The sequence below is a fragment of the Equus quagga genome, chromosome 4 (assembly GCF_021613505.1).
Source record: "Equus quagga isolate Etosha38 chromosome 4, UCLA_HA_Equagga_1.0, whole genome shotgun sequence".
NCBI classification, from domain to species: Eukaryota; Metazoa; Chordata; class Mammalia; order Perissodactyla; family Equidae; genus Equus; species Equus quagga.
The window spans coordinates 120,291,801-120,319,131 of record NC_060270.1 but is presented as its reverse complement, the minus strand read 5'-3'; the positions used below and the strand labels follow the sequence as shown (position 1 = coordinate 120,319,131).

Here is a 27,331-nt window from a genome sequence, read left to right as displayed (position 1 = left end):
CTCATCAGGATGAGGACTTATTCTGGAATGTCAAGCAGATATTGATTTCTGAACCTGCTCTTAAATTTGGATCTTCATGAATTACTGTGTCATTTTGATTTTTAGCATTGACAGGTCTGTATACTGTATGACCTTAAATATTGTCCATAAGGCATAAACAATGTCTCCACTTATCATATACTCCAGATCAAAACCATGCATAACTGCTAAAGAATCAAAGTGATTCATACCTCCCTCTGATCTGATACAAATGCCAGTTTTGCTGATCACTGCTTATTTGAAGACTCTATTCTAGTGCTATAACTTCTCTCTGTCTTAGGCTACCAAAACATAGAATTGAAGCCTTTGGTTCAGCAGTTATAGTTAAAGACATGGAGAAACAATGTGAAAAGTTGATGCCCTGGGTTATATGCCCCCCAAAATTGTTGAGTGTTTGTGCCGTACCACCAGGAGCTTTGAAATTAGAAGGCTTGACTCAAATATTTGAGCATGTTAAATCACACCCTTAACCATGACCATTTCCACATCAGCCCTTGTCTTGATGTGAGTTGGAATCTTTGTAGGGATGAAGGAGAGGATTAAGAATTCAAGATTTTCCCAAGAAGTTGTCCTGTTTAATCATGTTTTGGGAAGAAATCTTGATCTTCCAGAAAGAAGTTATCACGTCCTTTTGGCCAGATCACATATGGTAAATACATCACAGAGGATGTGGACTTGGTGTCTGTCTAGTGCTGTGGGTTGATTGACATTCAATAGACTGTAACTGAGTGGTACTTGCCAGGCCCTCACTGTGACCTAGTCGTGGCACTGGCTCAAGAGAGTTGAATAAGGACCTTTATTGATTTGTGAATCATTCTGGAGGAAGAGCTTTCTAATAGTGTTTCACACCACGTTACTGTCTGACAGGGCATTTTAATTGCATCTGAAACATCTGCTAAAACTTTGTAGCAGTGCATCTCAGTACAGGTGGGACTGCATTTACCTCAGTTGACTTGGAGGAATTTGCAGAAAAGCACCTAACATGAGGTGTCATTCTAGCATCCAAGAACTCTCTAGCAAGAAAATCCAGACCTCTGAGAATTCCTTGAAAACACGTCATGGGAAAAATTGGCCTAGGGCAGTTTTCTTATTGCTTAGCATGTCATTCCATGTTTAAAATCAGAAATCCGTCTTGTTGAATTTCTTGCCTTGTTTGCCTCAACTAGGAGCAGGTAATGACTTACAAGAGAAGCAGAAATATGTCAAGAATTCTGTCTGTGACTGTGCAGTGAGACTATGATGAGCTCCTGGGACAAGCTCAGTGCTTGTACTATATTTCAATAATCAAAAATTCAAATGGGTGAGCATATCACTACTGCTGTGTGGATCTGCCAGGAAGATGCTCTTTCCCAAACGAGTTGCTATTTGGAGCATCTCTTCTAGGGCCAAGTTTTGTTGCTTTTTCATCTACATTCTAGGAACTCATGAGAGCTATGTCTTTATTAGTTCTGAAAGAAAGAAATAGAGAGAAGAGAAAGGAAGGAAGGAAAAAGGAAGGAAGGGAGGGAGGGAGGGAAAGAGGAAATATCTTCTGGTCACTATTTTTATATGTATTATATTCTTCCTTCCTCTCTGGAGTTAGTGGCATTATTTATTATCATACATGCTGAGGGTATTGGTATAAATTGTACAAAAATTTGTAGTACTTTTGTTAAAATATACTTTACAAGATGGTAAAATCATAACTCATGCAAATACAAAAACATGCCAAGTTTTTGTTTAAATCGTTAATAGTGAGGGAATCAGCAAGAAATTATAACTTGTCAAAAAGCATTTAAGAAGCTAGCTGTACATAGAATGTTCCAATAAGATTGCTGGGTTAAATGCACAACTGGCTAATGTCTTATGAGGTCTTAAACTTGTGAGGTTGTCTGTTCCACCAGATAAAGTTTTTTTTCATTTCTATCAGATGAAAATCTACAAGTACAATGAACTAACAGATTCACTGACTCTGTATCCTTTAACCAATAGCAAACAGTGAGGGGAACTAAATAGATTCCTCTAGGAAATTCTTGGTTGGTTTTGCCTCAATATGACAGAGAAGACATGCCACCCAACTTTCTGCCTTATTTCCAAATTTCAGAAAAAATCTTTTGACACTTTCTGGTTACTGTGTATTAGGTCTTAGGATCTGTTTGCCCTTGCATCTGATGCTTGCCCTATCCCTGCTCTGCTCTATATCATCACAGCCGAATTTCTCAGGCTCCTGTGTCAACTGCATCTGGCCAGATTTGGTCAGTGGCAGATACTGTTAGGAGAGTGCAGGGTAGGTGAGGAGGAAGAGAAAAGCCAGGGTATTTCTCTCTCCCTCTCTGCCTATAAGAAGCCTTCCTTCTATCAGCTGTGTCTCTTCTAAGGTTCCAGATGCCCCTGGACAGGCCCACTGGTGCTCCTTTCTTCTGCAGGGACCCCCAAAGCTCCTAAGATCCTGACCCTTTCCCTTGACCCTCCAAAAGCTTCCTGCAGTTGCTTATTTAGGGGAATTCCTACCAATCCTCTGGTTGTCATACCATCTTCCATCACCCCAGTAATCAATTCCAAGAATTAAATCCTCAGTTTTAAATGGTCAGTTGTTTTGTTTTCCTAGTTAGAACTTGACTAATTCATTTTGGAGTGTTTTGTTTATTTTTGATTCCTATTGTTAAGCTATACTAAATTTGGGACTCAATAGTTTATACCAGTGATGATGCATTCTCAAAACTGTTTCTGTCAATGTCAACATAACATTCCTAAGATCTTGTAAGGAAATAATCATTTCCAGTTATCCTGAGAGATGATCTATATAAAAGTTACATTTCTGCAGAGGCAAGGGAAATTCTGTAAAATCAAAACAAATTATTCATTGTCCAACTTTGGTGATGTCTTGAAACCCAGCGTATTCATATACATATGGAGAGAAAGAGAATCATTCAGATTAGAAGGCTAAAATAATTTTTCTAATATATACAACAATCTTGGCAAGAAAAGCCATCTTCTCCATCAATTCATTTCAACTCAGTATGATTGCTTATTATGCCACAAATTACATCCCCACAGGATTGCTCTTTCAAGAGACTCTTCTTTAATTGACCCCAATTTTCCTGTCTCTGAGTGTCAAGAGTAATAGAAGGACTTCCGTACTTCTCTGCCCTCTGATAGGATTTTGATGGTATCTGCCACAGAAATGTTTCTGCATTTAGGTTTTCTTATGTTGTGTAATCTGTTGTAATTGGAAAAATTCCATGTTGACTTTTCTATCCATAGTTTTATTTTTTGTATGCATATTTCTTTAAAAATCTATTTTTATATGATTTTCCTTCTCTGCTAGTGTATTTTTGAAGCCTGTTGGTTCATGGTACTGCATTAATTAAGAGTAAAGAGTAAGAGTAAATTAAGAGTAAATTTTAATTATTTTAAAGTTTTATACTTTCCTTTATTATTTTTGGTGGAACTAGTGCTGAGGTTGCTTTACTCAGACACTACAGTAATAGAGTTTACTGGTTTTCAACCCCTTGTTGCTGAACCCCCAGTTTCACAGTGCTCCTTGCCCACCCAGCCTCTTGTCTACTCACTTTCATTCTTTCTAAACCACATCCTAATTTGACTTTTGTAGAACTACTCAATATGCTTTTCCTCGTTCTCTGATTTTGCAAAAAATATATGTTAAATTCAGCCATCATATTTCACCCTACTCTATTTTATACTGTTTTTCCCATATCTCCCTTTCTCTTTTTCACATAATATATATTTTCTTTTGTGTGTCTACCTTAAATCTGAAACATATGTACCTGTTTTCAGTCAGTTTAGTATGTGAGCATGGAACGTTCAATGAACAGGTGTATATTTAACTATTGTGTTAATTTTCATTCCCTTGGCTTCATCATGTGTCTAAGAGTCTAGAACAACTGGAGTTCAACATAACCATCAACTCATGACCGGAATACTTTGTGCCCTTTCAAAGTCTTTCTTTGCTTCCAATTCAAGATGAATTTTGACACCTTGTTATTTTTCAGTCATTTAAATTTGTCATGGTCAGTGATTCCATAACGACCAAATGAAGAATCTGACTTCCAAATTAAGTCACTTGTCTTGTGAGCAATATATTGAACATTCTACTTTAACAGGAGATTATATCATTAAAATTCTTTTTATTACTATCAAAAAACAGCAGTCAGTTTCCCAGAAGTAAATAATCTCAATGGTTTAGATTTTTTGGTTCTTTCTTCTTTAGTACATTTCTAAATAATATGCTTTTACCATTTCTTGATTTATCAGTTTCAAACTTTATCAGTTGATGCCTGTAAGGTAATAGAGGAAATTGTCCATTACCTTCACCAACATCCTTACCCTCCCCTTCTCGAAAGAGTTATATTGTACATTATTTTGTTTTTAAGTCACTAGTGTTTATAGCAGTATGATTTGTAAGTATTGTTCACTTGTCAGTCAAATAGTGTCAATCAAATGACTGTTTCCTAGCTTGTATAACTTTTTCCTTCCTCTTTGATTTCATAATTATTGTATTTTTTCATATATAAATTTTATAATTTTATGAATGCTCAACTGATCTATCAAAACAAAATTCCAAACATTCTATCAGTTCCATTTTTTCCCTCCTACTTCCTTTCCTCTGCACTTCTACTTCAATCCAGGCTTGTTAGTTCCTAGGATGGGCACATCATGTTCAAAGTTTTCCTTCAATGCCTGGTCACCATTGACAGGCCATTAAATTAAAGCGTGAGGCTCTGAAAAGTGATTAGAATCTCTCTGTGTGTACATAGGCAGTGCTTGTCACCTGCTGGTCTTCACTGCAGGGTTAGCAAGCTGTGAACTGTTTGTTTCCAAAATTTCATTTCTCTGGGGCTCTTCACTCTCTCCCACAGTGAATCCCCTAGTCTCCATTCTGTGAGAACATGGGAGAAGGGAACCTGGGGAATCATCACTCAACATGCTGACTTTCATTTAATCCCATTGTTTCCTTTCTGACAGTCACTCCTGCCTCGTTTCCAGGTTTCCCACGAGGACAGATAAGGGTAGTTTGTTGCTACTTGGGGTGGGGAGAGATATCTGAAAGCTCTAAAAAGGTTTTCACTGTCCTGTTTTGAGCCTGAAGACAGATCCCTTATAAGATCTTTGGTGTCCCTACCCCCTGAGCTGTTCTGAGCTTCTGTGGTGATTAATTGTCTTGATTCTCTCTGTAATTGCCCTTTGAAAGCACTTGGGTTTGTTTCTCTTTCTTGGTATCTCCCAAGTCAGTTACCATATTTCACGAATTTTTCCAAAAATGTGTGTACACTTTTCTCAGCTATTATCTTCTTTCCTGCTCTTTCTCCTTCAAATTTTTTTATCTTTTCAGTAGCTTTATGTTATATTAATGAGATTTCAGGGGTGAACAGTAATAAAGCTATTTTTTAATTCACCAAGTTTAAATGCAAACCATAAATCCCTTTTTGTATATTTCTTTTTTTGGGTAATTTTGAAAATTATGCCACATGTTCTCTGACCCAGGTAGCATCAGCCATCTGCCATAAACACTCCTTTCAAGTGGCAGGCTCCTCCATTGTGAAAGCGGTAATTTGGTCCCATGTCTCTCCTGTGTTTCCTGTGAAACAGCTGATCCACAGCATTTTGTGCAGTTTCGTATGTTTTCTGGCCCCGCCATGATCACTAATGCTGATCACTACGGAAAACTGGAAGCAGCTCTCCAGTCAGTGTGTTGCTCCTCTCCATAAATACCAGAAAAAAGATGGATGTAATTATGGTGAGCCCCCACTGACTTTAAAACCCTGTCTCTGCAACATCCCATTGGACTGTACTGAAGGTCTCTGGCATGAGGGGATGGCATGGTAAGGAGGGGCAATAGAAGTTAGGCAAAAGAGGTGGCACAGTCAAAATGGGTAATTTGAGGAGCAATTGATAATGGGAGTGTTTACAGTTGTGGGAAGAGTGTGGGGAACTACGTAGGATAATGCAATATCTCTGGGCTAGTAACACGGGGTTCCAGGGATGTGTTATCCCTGATGAGAGAGAGAGATTGAGAGATTGAGAGAGAGAGAACTCTGTGGAGAGGGCTACCTGACAAGTGACCTTCTGTTGGGGTGTGTGTGGGGTGACCCTCTAGGAGAACAGAAGAATGATACACTGACTTCACTCTTCTCCCTTCCTCCTATCTCTTGCTGATGCTCCCCATTTGGGAAATCCAACTGGACACCTGATATACTCTACAGGTCTCTCTTTCAGGATCTGGAGCAATAAGTAAAAGATATTTAGCACAGAGTGGGTACCTCAGCACTAAATATGAGTTTCCCATTGTCTAAGAGAATGACATAAGATGTTAAACTGCTCTTCAGTGACTCTGCTATGTGTGCACCCTATTCCTAACCTATCTTCCTTGGTTTAAATAAATACCTTACTAGAAAGTGAAGGTCACTAATTTTTTTCATCAGAACACATAGATTTAAATATATATATAAAATATATAAAAATATGCTTAAATTTAGATATATTTAGTTTATAAGTATATTTTATATATAAAACCATAAATATATTTATATATTTTTACAAGTATAAATCTATTTATATCTAATATATATTTAAATATGTGTTAATATATTTAGCATTTTAAAGAAAATACTTGAGTCCACTTAGCCCAGAGTATTTCAGAGGGGTGACCGTTACCAGGCACAAATGATTGATTCCCTCTTTAGAATCAATATAGTCTTATTGTTCTTTTGCCTCCAAGAAGAAAAAAATTGATTTTGAAAGCATTTCTAACAATTTGAGTATTTGTATCTTTGTACATAAAAGGAATTCTTCAACATGCTGGAAATTGTGCAATGTCCATTTCTGTAATAAAAAGCTAATACTTGTGAAAGTAAAGTGATAAATAGTGTACTTAAATTCTGATTTTGGGAGAAGAAGGAGATAATTACATATTCCTTTGTGCTTGAACAAACAACAAATTTTCCATCACATATTCTCTACTTCAATGAGATTATTTTGTGCCTTCGAATGTGAAATGTAAACATAAAGGCTAATAATATTTGCCATACTATTGATCCCATTGTTTTCTTGATGATACTAATTGTTTGGGCAATTATTTATCCTGTAAAATAAAGATATCATGGATCATTACAATGATAGCATTTGCCTAGGTGAAAGAACAATGTATTTAAAAGACTTTAAATGTATAAACCTTGCTTCTTAGACTAAGATTAGGATTTAATTTCCTAAACATTGAACTCAGAGTAGACAAGACAATTTCATTGTTTAACGGCTTCTTATTCTGGTTTTTTATTGTGTTAGGCTCATAGGCAAGCAGAACTTAGTGAAATGACAGTAGCTTCTTGTTCTGACAGTCCTGTCTGTGTGTTTTCTTGCACTCCTGTTCATAGCCATATTTTAATGTTAATGTTAATGTCGATATCTGCTACAGATATTCTTTTAGCTTTACCTCTTCTTAGCATGGTGTTCTTACAACCACTTCCTTCCCACTTTTGTATTTCAATCAGGTCACAAATGGGGTCTTTGATAGGAATAGAATGATTATCGATTCTTTTTTTAAATTTCATTTACTAATTTATTATTCATGCTCTATAGCGTTAGGGATATCCTGGGCATTTTGTATTCTGTAATTAGTAAAGACATGCATAGACACATCGAATTTTTCAATATAAGAACACTCTTAGTTATGTAAGTTGTCGTTTTGCAAGATTGGGTCATGTAGCCATATCTTAAAAGGTAACTTTATAGTATTTGAAATACTTGATTATGTAAACTACATCCATTTTATATTAAGTATTTTTTCATTTGGAAAGTGGCAGTTCTATATTTGGATAAAAAAATACTCAATCATTTCCACAGCTCAGTACTCTTTGTTCAGAGGTAGAAATTGTTTCTCCTCTGCAACTGCTTGATTGAACCACAGAGCCAATCAATTATTTTTAACGATGGTGATTCTATTTTCATTTCTGTCTTCAAGTGTTCTGATCATTAGAAGGTAAGGAAGTCCCTCCAAAAAGCTAAGCAGATCAAAGTCTGTTCAGAATATAATATTCAGGCTTATTTTAAAAGTCTTTTGAATTATCAAAGATTAGTGCCATTCTCTTTGGGAAAAGATCATTAAGAGTTTAGTGCTGTGTTAGATTTTTTCGTGTCTTTGATAGTGTATATTAGAATTTAAAGTATTTTAACAAAACAGATGAAAAATGATGATCGGCAACAGAAGCGTCTATTTAACATATATCCTTTTCCTAGCTCAAATTACTGACCACATATTTTAATTCACAATTTGTAATTTGATAAGTGTGGACATATGTATACATATATGAAACTATCACCACAATCAGCAAAATTAAGGTTTCCATTACTCTCAACAGTTCCCTTGAGGCCCTTTGTAACCCTTCCCTTCCTGTCCTCCCTCACCCCACCTTCCCCATTCCCAGGCAGCTGCTGATCCACTTCCTGTCGCTATAAGGATAAGGATAGTTTGCATTTTCTAAAATGCTACCTAAAATGGAATCCTACGATACGCACTCTTACTTCACTCAGCATAATTATTGGAGACTCACTCATGTCACTGTGTGTATCAACAGTTCATTCCTTTTATTGCTGAGTAGAACTTCTTGAGATGGATATGTTCCCGTTTATCTTTCTATTTACCTGTGGAGGAATATTCTGGTTGTTGCCAGTTTGGGCTATTACAAAGAAAGCTGCTACGAGCATTCAGCTACAAGTCTTTCCTTTTCTTTCCATCAAAGAATAGAATGACTGAGTCATAGAGTAGGTACATGTGTCACTTTCTGAGAAGCTGTTTTCCAAAGTGATGGTACCTATTTGCATTCCCACCAGCAGTGTAGGGCAGCTCCCGTTGCTTCACATCCTTTCTAATATTTGGTGTGATCAGTTATTTTAATTTTAGCCATTCTAGTAGATGTTTGATTGTATCTCATTATTGTTTTAATTTGAAGTTTTTCTGATGACTAGTGATTTCAAAAATCTTTTCATGTTTGCCATGAATATAATTTTTTTGGTGAAAAGTCTGTTCAAATCATTTGCAGATTTTGTATTGGGATGTTTGCCTTATTATTACTGAGTTTTACAAGTTCTTTACTTGTTTTGAATACAAATCCCTTATTAGATATATGATTTGTAAATATTTTGTCCCAGTGTGTGGCTTCTCTTTTCATTCTTTAAATAGGGTTTTCAAAGAACAGAAGTTCTTAATATTGATGAAGTTCAACTTCTTTCTTTTCCTGGATAGTGCTTTAGGTATTGTATCTAAGACATCTTTGGCTGAACCAAGATCACAAAGATTTTCTCCTATTTTCTTCTAGAAGGTTTATTGTTTTAGGATATACATTTAAATCTATGATTCATGTATGGATCAAAATTTCTTTTACACGTAGATATTCCTATTGATCCAGCAGTATTTGTTGTAAAGGCTATCCTCTCTCAACTAAATTATCTTTGCACCTTTTTTCAAAATCAATTGACTATGTATTTATGGGTTTCTTTCTACAGTCTAAATTCTGTTCCATTCATCTATTGGCCTATCTTGGTGAGAGTAATATATGGTATTATTCCTGTTTATACTAGGCTAATTACTGTAGCTTTAAAATAAGTCTTGAAGTCAGGTAGTGTAAATCCTCCAACTTTGTTCTTTTTGTTAAATTTGTTTTGACTATTCTAGGTCCTTTGCGTTTTTACATGAATTTTAGAATCAGCATGTCAATCAGCAATTGATGTAGAATTTTTCAAATGCTTTTTGAGTGTTTATTGAGATGATCATATAGCTTTTCTTCCTTAGTCTCTTAATATAGTGAATTACATTGATTAGTTTTTCAATCTTATAACAATTTTGTATTCCTAGGATAAATCTCTTTTATCACATACTATCCTTTATATATTGGTGGATTTGATTTCCTAAAATGTTAAGAATTTTTACATCTATGTTCATGAGGCATATTCATTTATAGGTTGCTGCTGCTGCTTTTCGTAATGTTTTAATCTGGTTTTGTTATAAGGGTAATTTTGGACTCCTAGAATAAATCGAGATTATTCTTCTGGAAAAGTTGTAGGGAATAGGTGTTATTACTTCCTTAAATATTTGTTAGAATTGATCATTGAAGTTATCTGGGCCTGAGGTTTTCTTTGTGTGAAAGTTTTTAACTCCAAATTCAGTTTATCTATTTCTTTTTGAGATTTGGTAGCTTATGTCTTTTAAGGAAATTGTTCATTTTATCTCAGTTGTTGATTTTATTGGCATATGTTTATATTATTTTTTGCTTAATAAGAACTGTTTTAACATCTTTGCCTACGAATTCTATCATCTTTGTCATATTTGGGTCAATATCTACTGACTGATTTTTATCCTCATTATAGGTCAAATTTTCTGCTTCTTTGTGTGCCTCATAATTTTTTACAGGATGGGAAACCAATTGGGAAAACATCATGTACAAAAGATTGAAATTATGATGGAAGCCAGAGAAATTTCAATGTTGTTAGTGAGGGATAAATGAAGTGTGGTTTAGTTGCTAAGTAGGGAGAGCACAATGGATGGGAATCTTCAAAGGATTTATGATATAGATGTGCCTACACTAGGCAGATATGCCTGGTAACTAACCCTGATTCAGACGTTTAAAGATGGTAGACATGTGGGAGAAAGGAATTTCAGTAAAAGAGAAGAACTTGAATCTAGGATGATGTGAAATTGTTTGAGGAACAAGTGACTAAATTAGTTTGCTTGGAAATTAGGGTGTGTGTAAAAAGAACTAATGAGAAATATATGCATTTCAACATTTGACCACATTCTTTGCACATGTCATGCCATCGCCAGAGACTGCAAATATCTTGAAGACAGGTATTGTGGTGCACACACAGGTGCTCATGCATTATATATGTATATATGTATGTGTGTATATGTATCCTTATATGTACACTCATATATATTCTTATATATATCCATATATATACTATTTTATACAGCTCCAAGTGTAGTAATAAATGCTAAATAATTATTTACTTAACTGAGTTGGGTTTTTAACACTTTTTTGGCAATCTTCTCTGCTTAGAAATCTGTTTTTATGCTGTTTGATAGAACAGCTATTCACTAGTTTTGCTACCAAGCGGAGCAGCCAGTGGAGTCTCCATCCACAGATTGTTGAGCTAGAAACTGCTCAGGTTAGAACATCACGTACATGTACTTAGCCTAAGCTTTGGGAACCAGAACAACATACCTACGCCTGCTGTTAAGAACACTGTTTTTTACTCAGCTTGCCTACTCTGATGAAAGAAACCGATTCATTACTAAAGAGTCTTTATTAAATTAAGGGAACTTGTTTATTTTATGCACAGGACTTTGTGATTTCTTCTTCAGTTATGAGAATTTGTCCATAGGATGGCTTAGGAATTAGGTAAAGTCCATACCTATCTTCCTTAAGAAATTAAAAATGTGTACAGATATATGCAGTAAAGCCTTAATACTGTGGAACATTCTGGTTTAGAACGTATGATAAGTTGAAATGAGGAAGATGTTTGACTTTGTATTATCTATAAAAGAAAATGAAATAATAGCATACATAAGGTTGTTGGGGATTATTATGTGCCTAAATTGATTACAAAGATGACTTCACAATTGAAATAATAATTATATAAATTATTCCATTAACCTGCTGTTTTAATTATGAATAATCTTTTTATAATACAAAGGTTTTCTTTAATAGAAATTTGTACTCACTAAAGGAAATTTACTGTGTATAGGCAAAGAAGATAAAGGAGAGAGAAGTCCTAGTCACCCAAAAATGTATGTTTCCTTCCAGTCTTTTTGGGTTGATATACTGAGTTTAGATGTGTGTGTGTGTGTGTGTGTATGAGTGGTTATGATTTTACAGAGTTATAACCATATCTAAGTAGGTTTTCTAATTGGGTGGTACAATCTTTTTGGAGTATTTTTTTTCAGAGCAATTTCTTGTGTCAGATTATAGTTTTATACTCCTATTAAGATATTATACTTCATAATATTTGTTGTTTGTAAATCACATTGAGATATCTCTGTGAAAGGGCAGAGTCATTGTCCAAGCATTGGAGGCTCTTGATGTCACAGGTTTCACCAGGTGTGATCTGCTGGTGGAATGATTCCCCTGGGAAGAACTGCAGGCTGTCATGAGTTAGGAAGTACACCTGTGGAGAGTTTCTCAGGGGCATCCTCTCCCCTGAGTTCTTTATTTTGATTCATTTCTTATTCATTTGATTAATCAGTTAGGATTGGGTTGAGCGACGTATAAAAGAAATCTCAAAATAATAGTGGCTTAAACACAACATTTTTTGTTGTTTTATATGAGATAAGTTCAGCGGTGGGTGATTTCTTTCAGGTAGATTGACAGCATAGGATCCAGGTCACTGCCATCTTCCTTCTCTGCCATTCTTAGTGGTTGACTTCCTTCTGCCAGGTTACCTCATGATCCTAGATGGCTGCTGGACCTTCAGACAGTCCTACTGCATTCCAGGCAGGAAGGAAAGGCAAGGGATAAAAGAGAGCTCCTTCCAACTGAGTTAGCCCTCATCAAAATAATTGTTCTGAAAGTCTTACTTGACAACCTCCGTTTATATCTCATTGGCCAGAATGCAGTCACATGACCATACCCAGCTTCAAGAGAGCCTGGGAAATGTAGGTTTTTAGCAGAGAAAATTGCTAAGTCAAATAAAAGTAAAGCTCAGTTATTCAGAGAGAAGGGAGGCAACCATCTGAAGTTCTTAGTGTTTTCAAAACTGGATCATACAACGAAGCATGATTAAGTAATTTTCACAAGACAGATACATGAGCTGTATATTTTTAAGTCAATGCAGAGCAGTGAAACTCTTACCTTCAGATATAAAAAGCTATTTGACTAAGTATAATGTGCTTGGGTCATAAACATTACAAAAATCTCAAAACACTCTATATGTTGCTCCATTTTCATCACATTTGGTGTTTTAGGCAAGCCTCAAATCGAGGCTTAATTTCCTGTCTAAGTAACCTGTTTAAGTTGTTATTTTTGTTTTGTTTTGCTTTGTTGATTCTATACTAATAAGACCTATTTATTCTTACATAGAATTTACTTTGCAATACTGTTGTCTGCTTATATTTCATTTTACAAAAGTATATGGTATAAAAAATAATTGTGGAGGCCGGCCCCATGGCCTAGTGGTTAAGTTTGCATACTCCACTTTGGTGGTCCAGGGTTTAGCTGGTTCACATCCTGGTCATGGACATGGCACTGATCATCAGGCCATGCCGAGGTGGTATCACATATAGCACAACCAGAGGCACTCACAACTAGAATATAAACTATATACTGGGGGGTTTGGGGAAAAGACGAAGGAGAAAAAAGGACGATTGGCAGCAGATGTTAGCTCGGGTGCCAATCTTTAAAAAATAAATAAATAATCATTTGTAGCTTCCTGAATAATAAGGTTTAGTCAGATGTGGCTTTTTTTCCATGGAGAAACACAGTGTTTCTTATGGATGGAGGAATGTCAGATACCCTTGCTGAAATTTTTAGCTTGTCTCTATACCCTAAGTCTTGGTATTGGAAATCATTCAAAGTAAATTTTCAGAAAATCTGCTACAATATCTCTAAGATAGTACCTAAAAGTATTTCTCTGAAATGCTTCTGCTCAGGAATGGAATTAAATTCTATCTGCTGACTTAGGAAAGTGGATAATTGTTCTCACATTGTTTATCTACAACATGTAGAGAGTGAGGAATATGTGTTCCTTCTCTGCCCAGTATGGGGCAGTATCTTTAGAAACACTTGGTTTCTTACTAATGCATAGACATTTCTAAGTGTTAGATATTTGTTGAAGTAATTTGTATTATCTCACTACATGAGATATCTATTGCTACTTAAAAAATTATCTCAAAATTCAGTGGCTTAAAACAGTAACATTAATTATCTGACAGTTTCTGTGAGTGAGTAATCCAGATGTGGCTTAACTGACCCTATGCTTTCTAGTTACTTGGGAAGTTAGCACACATCATCTCATGGGCAAAAACAAGAGGAAATGTTTTACAGATTTGACTCAGGTGAAAAACCATTGCAGTAAAAACACTAAGCACACAGACATATATTTTTTCTCATCTTGATTGTATTGTCTTGGAATTTTTGCTTTTCACTTTTGTTCTTATTGCTATACACAACAAACAATTGCTAGAGTAGCGTCAAAAGAGCACCCTTTAAACAGTCTCTCAGCGCCAACTCTGAAGAAGCACAACAGCTCTGGGGTAAATTTTAGTGTTAGGAATATACTTTCATGAAAATGCGTATATTGTTTTGAATTTTCAGAAAGACTATCTTTGAAATATAGTATCTAAACTAGCAAGCTACAGCCTTGTTATTATTGAGAGATGAACATAATTTCTAACTGTTGTTTAAGTGATGAAGATTTGATCTTTTTTTTTTTTTGAGGAAGATTAGCCTTGAGCTAACATCTGCTGCCAATCCACCTTTTTTTTTCTTAATAACAAAGACGGGCCCTGAGCTAACATCTGTGCCCATCTTCCTCTACTTTATATGTGGGACACCTGCCACAGCATGGCTTGACAAGCAGTGCGAACGTCTGCTCCTGGGATCTGAACTGGCGAACTCCAAACCACCAAAGCAAAATGTGTGAACTTAACCACTGTGCCACCTGGCTGGCCCGTAGATTGATCTTAATTATACAAAAAAATCCCTGAAAATATTTCTATTTGATGACCAACCCAGAAAAATATGTTAAAAGTTTTTCTCAATTTGTGTATTTAACATTGTACTATTTTCCATATAGTTACAATAAAATTCTTTTTATTTCTCTCTCTTTTTGGGTACTTTTTTGAAATAGACTAAGATGCCTAGTGAAGCAGCTGGAAAAAGGTGATGTTAACATCGTAGACTTAAAGAAGAATATTGAATATGCAGCATCTGTGTTGGAAGCAGTTTATATCGATGAAACAAGGTAAGCTTTAACCTCCTCTCCCTTTTATCTTTGTCTCTCTCCCCTTTGTTCCTCTTTCTTGACTCTCCTTCATCTCAAACTTGAATTTAGCAAATCTTAGTCATGAAACAAAAATCAAAACCTTATTAAAATTTAAAAGGTTCTTCTTCATGTAGTTATGTAATTGTACTATGATCCTTTCTAAAAAATAATCATTTTAATCCAAATGCTTGAATAACAAAACATAGTCAAACAATAAAGTCATAAAGTGAATAAAGTAAACTCTCCTCTCTCCCTACCCTGTGCTTAGGCCCAGATTTTTAAATGTCAGAGGCAGATGTAAGCTTTTACTGATGTAAAGATTTTCCTGTTATCTCAAAATTTCAGAGTTCCTTCTGAGAAGATGGTGTCACATGCCCATTCTCACGAGATGTATCTATCAGATCCTCTGTGCAGGGCTTGTTAAGGAGCAGTTCCAAATGTGCATTTGATCATCACCTAGTCTCATAATTAGCAGAGTGGTAAAGAGATCAGGAAATGGAGATTTATTTGCAGACGGTTGTTAGCCTAGGGCTGTGGCTCTCCACCAGGTGATTTCTCTCCCAGGGGTCATTTGGCAATATCCGAAGACAGTTTTGGTTTGGTTGATGGGGATGTGCTACTGTTACGTGATGCATAGAAGCTAGGGATGCTACTAAACATCTTACAAGGCACGGGAAAATCCCCCAGAACAAAGAATTATCCAGCCACAAGTGTTAATAGTATGGAGGTTAAGAAACCCTGGCCTAAAGGGAGAACTTTGCATTTTCTTTTTGCTGTCTGAGGGGGTACTTACCCCCAACGTCAAGTCATGGGGGGGCAGGGGACACTCCTGGGGACCATAGTGCTAATAGAAGACTCTGGGGTGTATGATATGACAGTTCTTGGGAGATTTGACTAGTGTTTCTTGGAGTTCAGAGAGTACTAAGACTGGTTCCTGACTCTCATCTCAAAAAATAAAGTGGTAGGCTGATTAGAACTACCTTGAATTCACAGATAAGGGGGACCCTGTGGAGGGAGAGATATGTGCTTCCAGAGTTTAGCATAGAAAAGGCACTGAGTTTTTTCAAAGTCATGAGGCAGGTGGAGTAGAGGTCTTTTGAAGGGATTGACCAAAAAATACTGACTTCAGAAGGTGAAAAAGACGCTGCATGGGGGTGATTGTCGCTAGACAAGCCAGGGAAGGAATCATAAAAATCCAGCCCAAATGTCAGAGAACATATAATGTTCAAGGTACCCTCTTAGAGTAGTAAGTTGCTTCTGAAGAACTCACAAAAGCTCCCCAAGGCAAAAAAAAAAAACCAAACTAGAATTTGGGCATTTGTCACACAGGATGACAACAAATACAGCTGTCTTGTAAGACCTTTTGGCCCTTATAATTCCCCACCACCACCACCACCACATTGCTGAACAATGAGAAACAGCAGAGTGAGTGGGACAGGAGATGGAACGTGGAGAGTGAGGAGGTCCATGATGCCCCCTCCCTTCTGCAGGTGTCCATGCCTGGGTCAGGCCTGAGCTTGGGGACGGGAGAAATGTTAACCAGATGTGAAATTGAAGGTTTTGTATATCGATGTGTACTGGGCTTAAACATACACACACACACACACACACACATACACACAAATATACTTTAGGGCCTGGCCCCGTGGCCGAGCGGTTAAGTTCGCCCGCTCCACTGCAGGCGGCCCAGTGTTTCGTTGGTTCGAATCCTGGGCTTGGGCATGGCACTGCTCATCGAACCACACTGAGGCAGCGTCCCACATGCCACAACTAGAAGGACCCACAACTAAAATATACAACTATGTACTGGGGGGGCTTTGTGGAGAAAAAAGAAAAAAATAAAAATCTTAAAAAAAAACATATTTACAAAAAAACAAAAAAAATATAGTTTAACAAGTAATAAATTCACGTGATTAAAACATCAAGATAATGTAAAAAGGTGCCTCGTAAAAGTGTTACATTTACCCTTGTTCCTATCTACTCAAACTCTCAACTCCTAAATTTCTTATGCATATTTCCAGTGATTAATTACAAATTTTTATTTCATATTTTTCTCTCCTTCTTTCATGGAAAGTAGCATGCTATATACAGTCTTTCATTTTGCTTTTTTCCCTCCTAAATAAGGAAACCTGGAGATATTCGTATATCATGTACTGAACTTCTTAATATCAGGCAATGAGAATTTTCACTAATAACTGACAGAAAAGGGTTAGGTAAGGGCTTTGTTGCACAGATCAATTTTTCTTTGTCCCCAGATTGGAACTCCTCTGTTAAGGCATGGTTTAGAGTCACAAATTAAGAAAAACAATCAAACTCGTACTTTTAGATTATAAACTCTATGCAGAACTGTTTTCTTGGTTAACTTTCACAGAATGCATATAAATGTGTATGATTCTTCTAAGTGAACAGAGACTCACAGCGCAAATCAAAAAAAATCTGAGTTGCTTCTATAATTTCCTTGCTCCTTCATTTTTGTATGTGCACCTTACTGCCCATAAATTGACTGAATTAATATGTTTAAGATTTCTTCAGTTTGTCCTTGACATTTTATTTTTTATATTTATTTCTGAAACTAAAGAATTTTACCTTTAAAAGTTATTTGGAAATTTACATTACTCATCTTAGAATTGCATAGTACTAACAATTTGTTTTGCCCAAGTGTCTCATCTTTCATTTGATAGGTTATTACATGCTGGATTTATTAATTTTTCTGTTGTATTTCCTTTCCCAGAAAATTATGATTCCATAGATATTTTGTTAACTTAATTCCCCATGATAACTAACTCATTTAAACATATGATACATTTCAAAGTATAGTTCCCTTTCATTTGAAAATTGCTCTTTCATGGGAAGAAAAAATGCTTAACTGCTTCATGGTAGAATTTTTGTTTTTGCTCTTTACAAAATTAGTCCCAGCTCTTAATCCCACATCATCTCAATTTCTACTCAAATGACACAAAACCTTTTACTATTTTATTTTAATGCCTCCATGGCATCTTGACTTTTAAATCAGATTAATAATAACACCCCACATTTGTACCATCCTTCAAGGGGTCTTAGTTTCCTATCTCGTATTAGTCTTACTACAATTCTTTGCAGTTGGCAGAGCGATCACTGCTTTCTGCCCTTTGCTACTGAGAGAACTAAAGTGCTTAGAAGCAAAATGGTTTGCCAAAGGTCACAGACCTAGGCACTGGAGAAACTGGGACTAGAAACTAAGGTGTGATTTCTTATTTGGTGTTCTTTCCTCTACAACTGGCTCCTCTCAAGTACTGCTATCAAGCAGGATGGTTTTTAATGGCCTCTGAAAGACTTAGATGACAATGTATAAAACATTCTTACAGTTGGAATTATAAATTCTGGTAAAACAATACCTAACATTTATTACTAATAACCTATTATTATAGCCTGCTATGTGCCAAGAACTCTTTTAAGCATTTAAATGCACTATTTCATTTAATCATCACAACAATCCTGTGAGATAGAAACTTTATAATTACTCTTTTACACATGAGGAAATAGAGTCACAGAAAAGCTACATAGCTTACCCCAAATAACACAGAGAGTAACTGAAAGAGTGAAGTTAGGGTCTTGGCAGGCTGGCTCTAGGGCTTGGACTATTAAGCACATTCTCAGCTGCATCTTTTCGGTAACATCTGACCAAAAGGAGGTTTCAGAGACTTACTGGAAATTTTGATGAAGCTCACGTGCCGTCAGTGTTGTCAGACCCAGTGGTGTGTAGATTGTGGGTGTGTATGTTCCCAATCTGCCTTCAGTGATGTCACATTGGTAGCTTGAAATTGGCTACAGTGGGAATGTTTACACCATGGAAATTGGCAAATGCTACAAATCAAGATTTGTTTTTTTTCCGGAAGAGTCTGTGGTTAAAAATTTACCATCGTGTCACTGGTTAGACCTAAGATTACCTCATATGTATCTTCTAAGTCTGTGACTTTATGATTAAAATATCAGCTCAAGAATTTTACAGCAACACTACTTGATGTAATTTAATTTCCTATAGACTTAGTAAGACATACAGCAGGAAACTGAAGATGTTTTTGTTGAGATGTGTGCACAATTATTAAAATTGCATTTGCCTTAGGAATATTAGTAAAACAGAGATGATGTAGAATGAGGAGAGATGAAGAAGCATTTATTTGCTTTTAAACTTTAAATATAAAACCTGCTGACTTCTGAGATGTTTTTTAATGGAAAATTTTCTTTCTAAAAAAAATGTTTCAGTGAGTATTCCAGGGAGGCATTTTTTTTTTTTCTTTTTTGAAGTTTGGGTTGCACTGCAAAAGAAGGTCAACATGTAATAAAGGAGGATAAAACAAATTATGAATTAGTTTAAAACCCATACAACGCACGCACGCGCTTGCACACACACACACACACACACTCCTTTTCCTACTAAGCCTTAGTGACTTCAGGGTTTCAGTTAAGAAAACAAATGTTAAAAGTCCCTCTTGAAAGATGCTTTAAGTGAGAAAAATAAAAACAGAGTTTCTGATAGAATTTGAATTCTGACCTTCTTTGAGGGACTTAGCACAATTCCCTGATGAATATGACTGTTGGTTTTTTGACAAGACATTTTCAAATCCAAATGCTAATATTTCATGAGTCCTGCTTTCAGATGTGTCCCTAGAGGCTATTGTTTTTCAAAGCGGCACAGTTGTAATCCAGAAACATGTGGCCTAAAAAAAAAAAAAATCTGTTTGATTGTCCTTATTTGGATTGGGAGACTGCCAGGCTAAGTAGCATCCTTGGCCTCATGAATTGTTATTCATGAGGGTAGGCAGCTGACTGGGAAGTATACTTCCAAAGATGAATATTATCCTTACTATTACTGCCTAACAACCCAATTTATAACTTAATTTTCTTCATGTGAACCAATCCAAGTCTTATAATTATCATAGTTAGAGCACAGACTCTGGATTCAGAAAGAATGGATTGTTCAAAGCCTGGATCCTCCATTCAATACTCTGTTTAAGCAAGTTACTTAACTTCTATGTTTCCTAGCTTTATCATCTGCAAAATAAGAATAATGACAATGCTGACTTCACAGAGTTGATCTGAAGATTGAATGTAGCACAATATCTGACAGAGTAAAGTTATTTTAACTTTTAACTTTTAACAGTTGAAAATAACCATTATTTTTTGTTGTACTAATAAAATGTAGATACTTTGGGGTACATAATACATTAAGATATATAATTTATACCTCCTAATGAAAATATCAAATAATTTCTTAAGAGCAGGGTTTTTTTTATTGAGGTCAAAATAGTTTATAACATTGTGAAGTTTCAGTTGTACATTATTATTTTTCAGTCACCATATAAATGTTCCATTTCACCCATTGTGCCCACCCCCAAACCCCTCTCCTCTCTGGTAACCACTAATCTGTTCTCTTTGTCCATGTGTTTCTTTATCTTCCACATATGAATGAAATTGTTTGGTGTTTGTCATTCTTTGTCTGGTTTGTTTTGCTTTACATAATATGCTCAAGGTCCATCCATGTTGTTGCAAATGGGAAGATTTTGTCTTCTTTTATCGCTGAGCAGTATTCCATTGTATATATACACCACACATCTTTATCCATTCACCAGTTGATGGGCACTTAGGTTGCTTCCACATCTTGGCTATTGTGAATAATGCTACAATGACAATGACCTTAGGGGTGCATAAGTCTCTTTCAATTGTTGATTTCAAGTTCTTTGGATAAATACCCCAGGGTAGGATAGCTGGGTTGCATGGCATCTCTATTTTTAATTTTTTGAGAAATCTCCATACTGTTTTCCACAATCGCTGCACCAGTTTGCATTCCCACCAGCAGTGTATGAGGGTTTCTGTTTTTCCACATCTTCTCCAACATTTGTTGTTTTTTGTCTTGCCGATTATAGCCATTCTAACTAGTGTAAAGTGACATCTCACTGTAGTTTTGATTTGCATTTCCCTGAAGATTAGTGATGTTGAACATCTTTTGATTTGCCTGTTGGCCATCTGTATATCTTCTTTGCAAAAAGAGAAGTTTTTGATCCTGAAAAAATGAAGATAGGTGGGCTCAAGTTACCAGGAATGAAAACAAAGTGCAAACTGATGAAAAGGAACCTTAACATGATACACATCTTGATAAAAACATCCTCAATTGACTTCAATGTCTAACTAAGCCTTAATTTTGAGAGATTACTTTGAGCAAGAATGAATGTCAATCAATACTTTAAGAAGTTAGTCTGATAGAAACTGAGTGACATTCAGGGTACCTTGAAGGCTAAGTCCCTTGAAATTATTGAGTACGGGGGTTTACTAAGGAATATTCACTCAAGAAATAAATATTTATTGAGTACCTCAGGCAAATACTAGGCTACTTGTCATCAGATAGCTGGTGGCTAGAAATGCATCAAGAGCTGGGAAGATAAACTTAGGTGCAAGGACCAATAATGCAAACAAGAAACAGGGAGGTTCAGAGTTAGAGTGAGACACACTGACAAATTATAAGAGGAGACACTAAGTAGCAGCAGTAAATCATAACCAGAGGGAGTAACATGGGTAAGAATTGTACAGAGTCAAGATTCCAAATCAGATGTGATTGGACTTGCAGGTATTGCTGAACGTTGATGAGGTTTGTTCCCTGGCAAAGCTCCTCATGCCCATTCTTAAAGACATGCCTTCTAACAAAAGGATTTAAGGTAAAAAATGTCTGGTACTGGAACTCGGAAGTATGGTGCCAGTTAGAGATGTGAATTTGGAGATTATAAACCAGGATTCTCAGAAATTTTTTTGATGCTTTATTTTGATATCAATAATCAGAGCTCCTTTGTTGTTTCAATATGTTCCCCATCCTAAAGTTTTTTAGAATGCCCAGTGAATGTTTACTTATTTTACCAATCTGCCCTGGATGTCACTTTCCTCTTTCTCCAGCTCTCTGGCTTCAAACTGCTGAACTGTTCCTTTGCAGGTCACCTATTTTCCCCTCAAATCCAGCAATCCACAGACTGGTACTGCTCCCAAACATGAGCTCAATTCCTTCTTCCAGGTGCCCAAATTGAAGCTAGAATTAGCTCTTGCTGTAAGATCTTACTGATGGATGTTCTCAAAACCCACAACTCAACTCCTTCTATAGAGGTCCCCTACCAGGCATTTCTCTGCATCCTCTAGGGTCTATTGCAGAAGCCAGCTTACCATCCCCTCTGGAAGTGCCTTTCAACATATTTTCCTATCCTGAGTTCAGGCTCCAAGGCCAAGCGAAAGGAAGGGGGCTATCAAAATTCATGTCAAGTTGTGTATTCATCTCTAGGATCAACACTTATGCTCAAAGACTGTGCAGTCTAAATCCATATTTAGAAAAAATTAGACTTTTTTTTAAAGGACACAGAATCTGCAGTGATGCAGGTGTGCTCACAATGAAGACAACCATGTACATTACTGTTAGAGATGTTTAGTCTCTTGCAGTCACATTGTCTCAATCTTCTATATGCTAGAGTAGGGGCTTCATTTTGTTTTTGTGTAAATTAAAGACCTATTCAAAAGATTTTTCATAAAACAAAAGAGCAATCTGTCTCTGAAGGTAAAATAAAGCCTCTGTAGAATAAAACAAATTATTTTTTGACTTTTCAAGTGTCACTTTTTTCACTTCCAACCATTAAGCTTTCAAAAACTCTTGGAGTTCCATCTCAATATAAGTCATCATGTTACCCTATTAACTTAAGTCAAGGGAGAGCACAAAAATGCCAAATAGAGGTGTGGAGTAAGAAGATAGTTAAGGGGAGACGTAGGGAACACTGTGTTAAAGTTAGGCGTGGAACTACTAAAGAAGAGACTTAGGAAGAATAGATATAGAAGCAGGAGGCACATCTGCAGAATATGGAGCAGTAAAAGCCAGTGGACAGCAGGGTTACTAAAAAGGAATAAATCAAATGCCACAGGGATAACCATCGAATACAGTTAGGAGTTTTCTGGTGCGCCTGAAGTGGAGTTTCAGTAAAATGAAAAAGCTACCGGCCAGATTTTGGTAGTATGAAGAATTAATGTGGAATGGCTCTGGAAGAAATTAGTGCAGACCATTTTTCAAGAATATTCTAGTGTATGAAAAAGCAGAGATAGAACAATCTATCAATGGGGACATATACTTGGTTGGTTTTTTTTCACACTATTTTTAGAATAGAAGACTTGTATCTGTAGCCTGGAGATGAAGAGTTAAAAAAGAGACTAGGACTAAACAGAAACAATATTTATAGAAAGATTAGGTCAAGAAGTTATCCTTGGAAGTTTATCTAGGAAAAGAGACAAATAGCCAAGCACAGTTGGAAAATATAGACGAAGATGGAGCTAATTAGTGCATAGTCAAGTGTTTTCAAATAGGCAAAACTTCAGTAGCACTGTAAAAATCAGAAAGGTTAGTTAGCATTTATTTTAAACTCAGTTGCTCAGCATGGGTAAGAGTGCTACAATAACTATGGCTAAGATATAGACCATGGGCTGTAAAACTCAAGGATCAATGGGACATGGAGAATGAACCCTTTGTGGATAATCACCACAACGTGCACACCATGATGGCAATGACTCGTGTACTCCTTGGACATCTAGAGTGGAGCGGGGAAGAAGGCAAAAACAAAAGAGTTGGACTAATGAACACCTTTTGTGAATATTTCAATTGTTAAGTGATAGGAAGCCCAACCAAACCAGATTAAACTTTCACTGCCAAAACATTGATGGCAAGTGTTGACTACAAGCATAGGTGATTCAGGGCAAAAATGATGTCAAAGGATCAACCTCTCTGTTTTGCTTGCTCTGGAATGGCCTCCTTCTGTCGTTTTGAGTGGAAGCAAGACAAGACAGTGTCAGTATTTTAAAGCTTTACGTCCTCATCCTCACACCTTCAAATTCAGCAGGAATGAGAAAGAGTGTCTTTCCCAGAGGCTCCAACAAACACAACGTTTCTGTTTTATTGGCTCTAGTTAGGTAATAGGCTTACCCTTCAAACAGTCATGTCCAGGAGAAGTGTGTATACAAGTTCAGTCGTAAGTATCACATGAGGCCGGCAGGCGGTCATTTTAAATTGCATGCCTGAGAATTGAGACTGGAAGAGAGTGCTTTCCTAAACAACAACTGTATCCTCTCTCGAGTGAAAACTAAAATGTTCATGTTAGTACTGCGTGCAGGCAGACCTGGACCAGGGTCTGTGTGGGATGTTGAGCAATTCCTGGCCTGGCTTTGCTCCTACTAATGATAACTCTATGGGCAAGAGATTTTTGTTTTCTCTAGTCATTAGTTTTTTTACACGGAGATGAAGCTTCCAGTCCCTTTCTGCTCTGAAATTCTGTGGCTTTATGCACAGTCCCAAAGTCTCTCTTAAAGACTTGCTCATGCCTAGACGATGCTGGCCAGTAGAAGGGTGACAGGAGAGGGCTGCTTATCATTTGCTTAGTGGGGAGCATTTATAAATATGGGCTCCTGTAGTTTTTGGAGTTTCCATTTGGAAGAGTCCCTGAGGAAATCAATTTGAAGGGTATATGCTAAGAAGTTGCTGGAGCTCAGTGAATCATTAAAAAGCAAATTAGGATTTTTATGAATTCCATTTTTATGGTGTGAGTTGTAGGGAGGGGTGGCTGTTTGGAGTGTTGTGTTTGTAGGCTGTGTTCTCACCCTGTAGAAGGAGTGTGAAAATCAGGCTCAGAAAAAGTTGCAATACATTTTGGTTGATTTTCATATTTTCTGTCCATCTGTGGTGTCTTATTTTCCACAAGCTTTCAAAAACAGCCTCACTAGTGAAAAGGGGAAAAAAAAATCTGACCAGATCTTTTGAGAGATGACCAACAAAAAAACCCCACATATTATATAAGATCTTACTGTTGCGACATTTTGAGTGAATAGAATATAAATGAATATTTCCTGGATTTGAAAAAGATATAATTTTAAATATTATTCTTTTCTAATGATGATATGAATAATAATTAAGATTGACAATTAATTTAACCCAAGGCAACATATTATGCAATTTATATACTATTGCCTATAATTCTCAAAAATCCTATGAATTAAATAATTATATTATTTCCACCATCAAATTAAGAACTTTGAGGCATAAAGAAAGTAATTTACTTGCTTATGATCATATAATTATAAGTATCAGAGACAAGTTTAAACTTAAATGGAGCATACCCAACATCCATTGTTCTCTTCTTCCTTGCCAATAGAACCCCCATCCCTTTTTTTCCCCCAATTATTCCCTTTTCTCTGAAAAGTCAAGTGATTCAAGGGGGACCACCTCCATCCCCTGGCTCAAGATGGGTGAATCCTAATTGATTTAAACCAGTAATTATCCCCCAGTTCCGTAACCAGTGAGTTTAGACATGGACATGTGATGCAATTCTGGCCAATAAGACTGGTGGGAGTGTCAGCAAAAGATTCCTTCTCCATAGAAAGAATTCCTGTGTCTCGGAGTATCATATCTGGGTATGATGCTTGAAACCAATACAACCATCTTGCTAACCCTTGCTAACAAGCATAGAGCTAACCCTAACACTAAAGTTGGCAGTGTAGAAAGAGGGAAGAAACAAAGTCCTTGATGGTATTGTTGATCTGTTGATTTAAAGAACTCCCTATTGAAGTCAACCTACCTTTACTGTTCTTATTAGGGAAAATAATAAATTTCCCTATTGTTTAAGCCACTTTGGGTTAGGTTGATGTCACTTGCTATTGAGAGCATCCTTACAGCCACATAGGTCTGCCTTGCTCCAAAGCTCATGTTCTTAATCTCTAATCCTTCCCAGGAGTCACCTTATCCTAATAATGAGTCCTAACATAAATGTTTGATTTCTAAGTTAGCTACTTAAAATTCACAATTTACTTCCCCATAAAAAGAGGTAATAGGTTGATTAAGTTTCCAAAGTAGCTCACAAAAACATATTGATCCCATGATACAGCTAAACAACATAAGTAGCTCTTGGGCAAATATCAGGAACTGAGAAACTTAAGTTTTTTCTCATTGGATAAAAGGCTATTTCCTCATTCTTTACTATATTCCATCAGCAAGCCTGCCTTCAAAATATATTTTGCCTGTGTCTACTCTCCATCTCTTTTCTCTCATCTCTGTCTATGTCAGTCTAGTCTGAGTCACCATTATCTTTCAGGCTGTCTTTCTAGACACACATCAACCAGTTCTGCACTGGGATCTTGCTGTCCTCCAGGTTCTATCCAGGAGAGGGGATTGAGTGTGAGGTGGGGCATCCAGCTTGCTTCTGCTCCAGGATCCTGGAAATTTATTGGGGTGTGCTGTCTCCCCACTCAGGGTTTGTTTTGGTTTGGAGAATGTCAGGCAGGAGTCAGTGTCCCTTCTCAAGATTTCTTCTGTCTTCCTTTCTGACTCCTCTTGACTAACGTAGGAAATCTTTAGATAACTGTAGGAATGGAAACTTTGCTCTGACTCATCACATACTCTTCTGGTATCTTTGCCTGGCTTTTCCTCCTTCCATGTGACCTAGATTTTAAAACTCAAATCCAAGAACATGGATTTTCCCCCCTCAGGTTATCGTGTGCCATACATAACTTGAGTCAATGAATGAAGTCGTGGCTGACTATATGGACAAAGGGCCACAGGGTACCAGAAAATATATTTTTTAAAAACTTGTGATATCTTGTTACATATGAAGCAGGACCTGGCTGAAAATGGTAACATGTATAACATATGCACCAAAACAAACAAACAAAATGACTATTCCTTGGTTATTAACTCCCTCTTGTCATCTTCCCTGCTATTTTGGCCTCATAGGTTTAGAGAGAAATACATTCCTTGTCACCCCTCACACTCGTGTCCTCTGAAAATACCTTAGCTCTTCTTAGTATCCATTCTCCATCCCCGAGATTTTGACTCTTTTGCACAGCATGGTGACTATAGTTAATAATACTCTATTGTATATTTGAAAGTTGCTAAGAGAGTAGATCTTAAAAGTTGAGAAACTGACTCTCCTATTTTTCAATCAACTAACATACAGATAATTCTAATTTGTAACATCAATATAAAAGATTCATTAATCAAGATACCTTTATGGAGATTCTTCTGTCAGTCCCTTCCTATATAGTTCACCAACACTCCCCATCCGACAGTGAATTAATGGGCATGTGGAAATTAGCAGTGCTGCTAAGTCCACGTTATAGAGAGGATTAAATCTTAGTTTCTTGGCAGAGGTCTTCCATTAATTGGCAAGCTGTGAAGGGAAGAGAGCTGTTCTCAAACTTTAGTGTTCATTGAATCACCTGGAGGACTTGTTAAAACAGTGCTGAGTCTCACCTCCAGAGTTTCTAATTCAACAAGTCTGGAGTA

General features: G+C 36.6%; 1 protein-coding gene across 3 annotated transcripts in view; it reads left to right on the top strand.

Annotated features, from left to right (window-relative positions):
• PDE1A (phosphodiesterase 1A) overlaps window positions 1-27,331 on the top strand; it is a 252,201-nt gene that overhangs the window by 136,784 nt on the left and 88,086 nt on the right. For all 3 annotated transcript variants that reach the window (XM_046659818.1, XM_046659817.1, XM_046659819.1), the window contains exon 2: window positions 14,875-14,988. In XM_046659818.1, coding sequence (XP_046515774.1) covers window positions 14,875-14,988 — 114 coding nt within the window. The remainder of the gene's footprint in view (window positions 1-14,874; window positions 14,989-27,331) is intronic.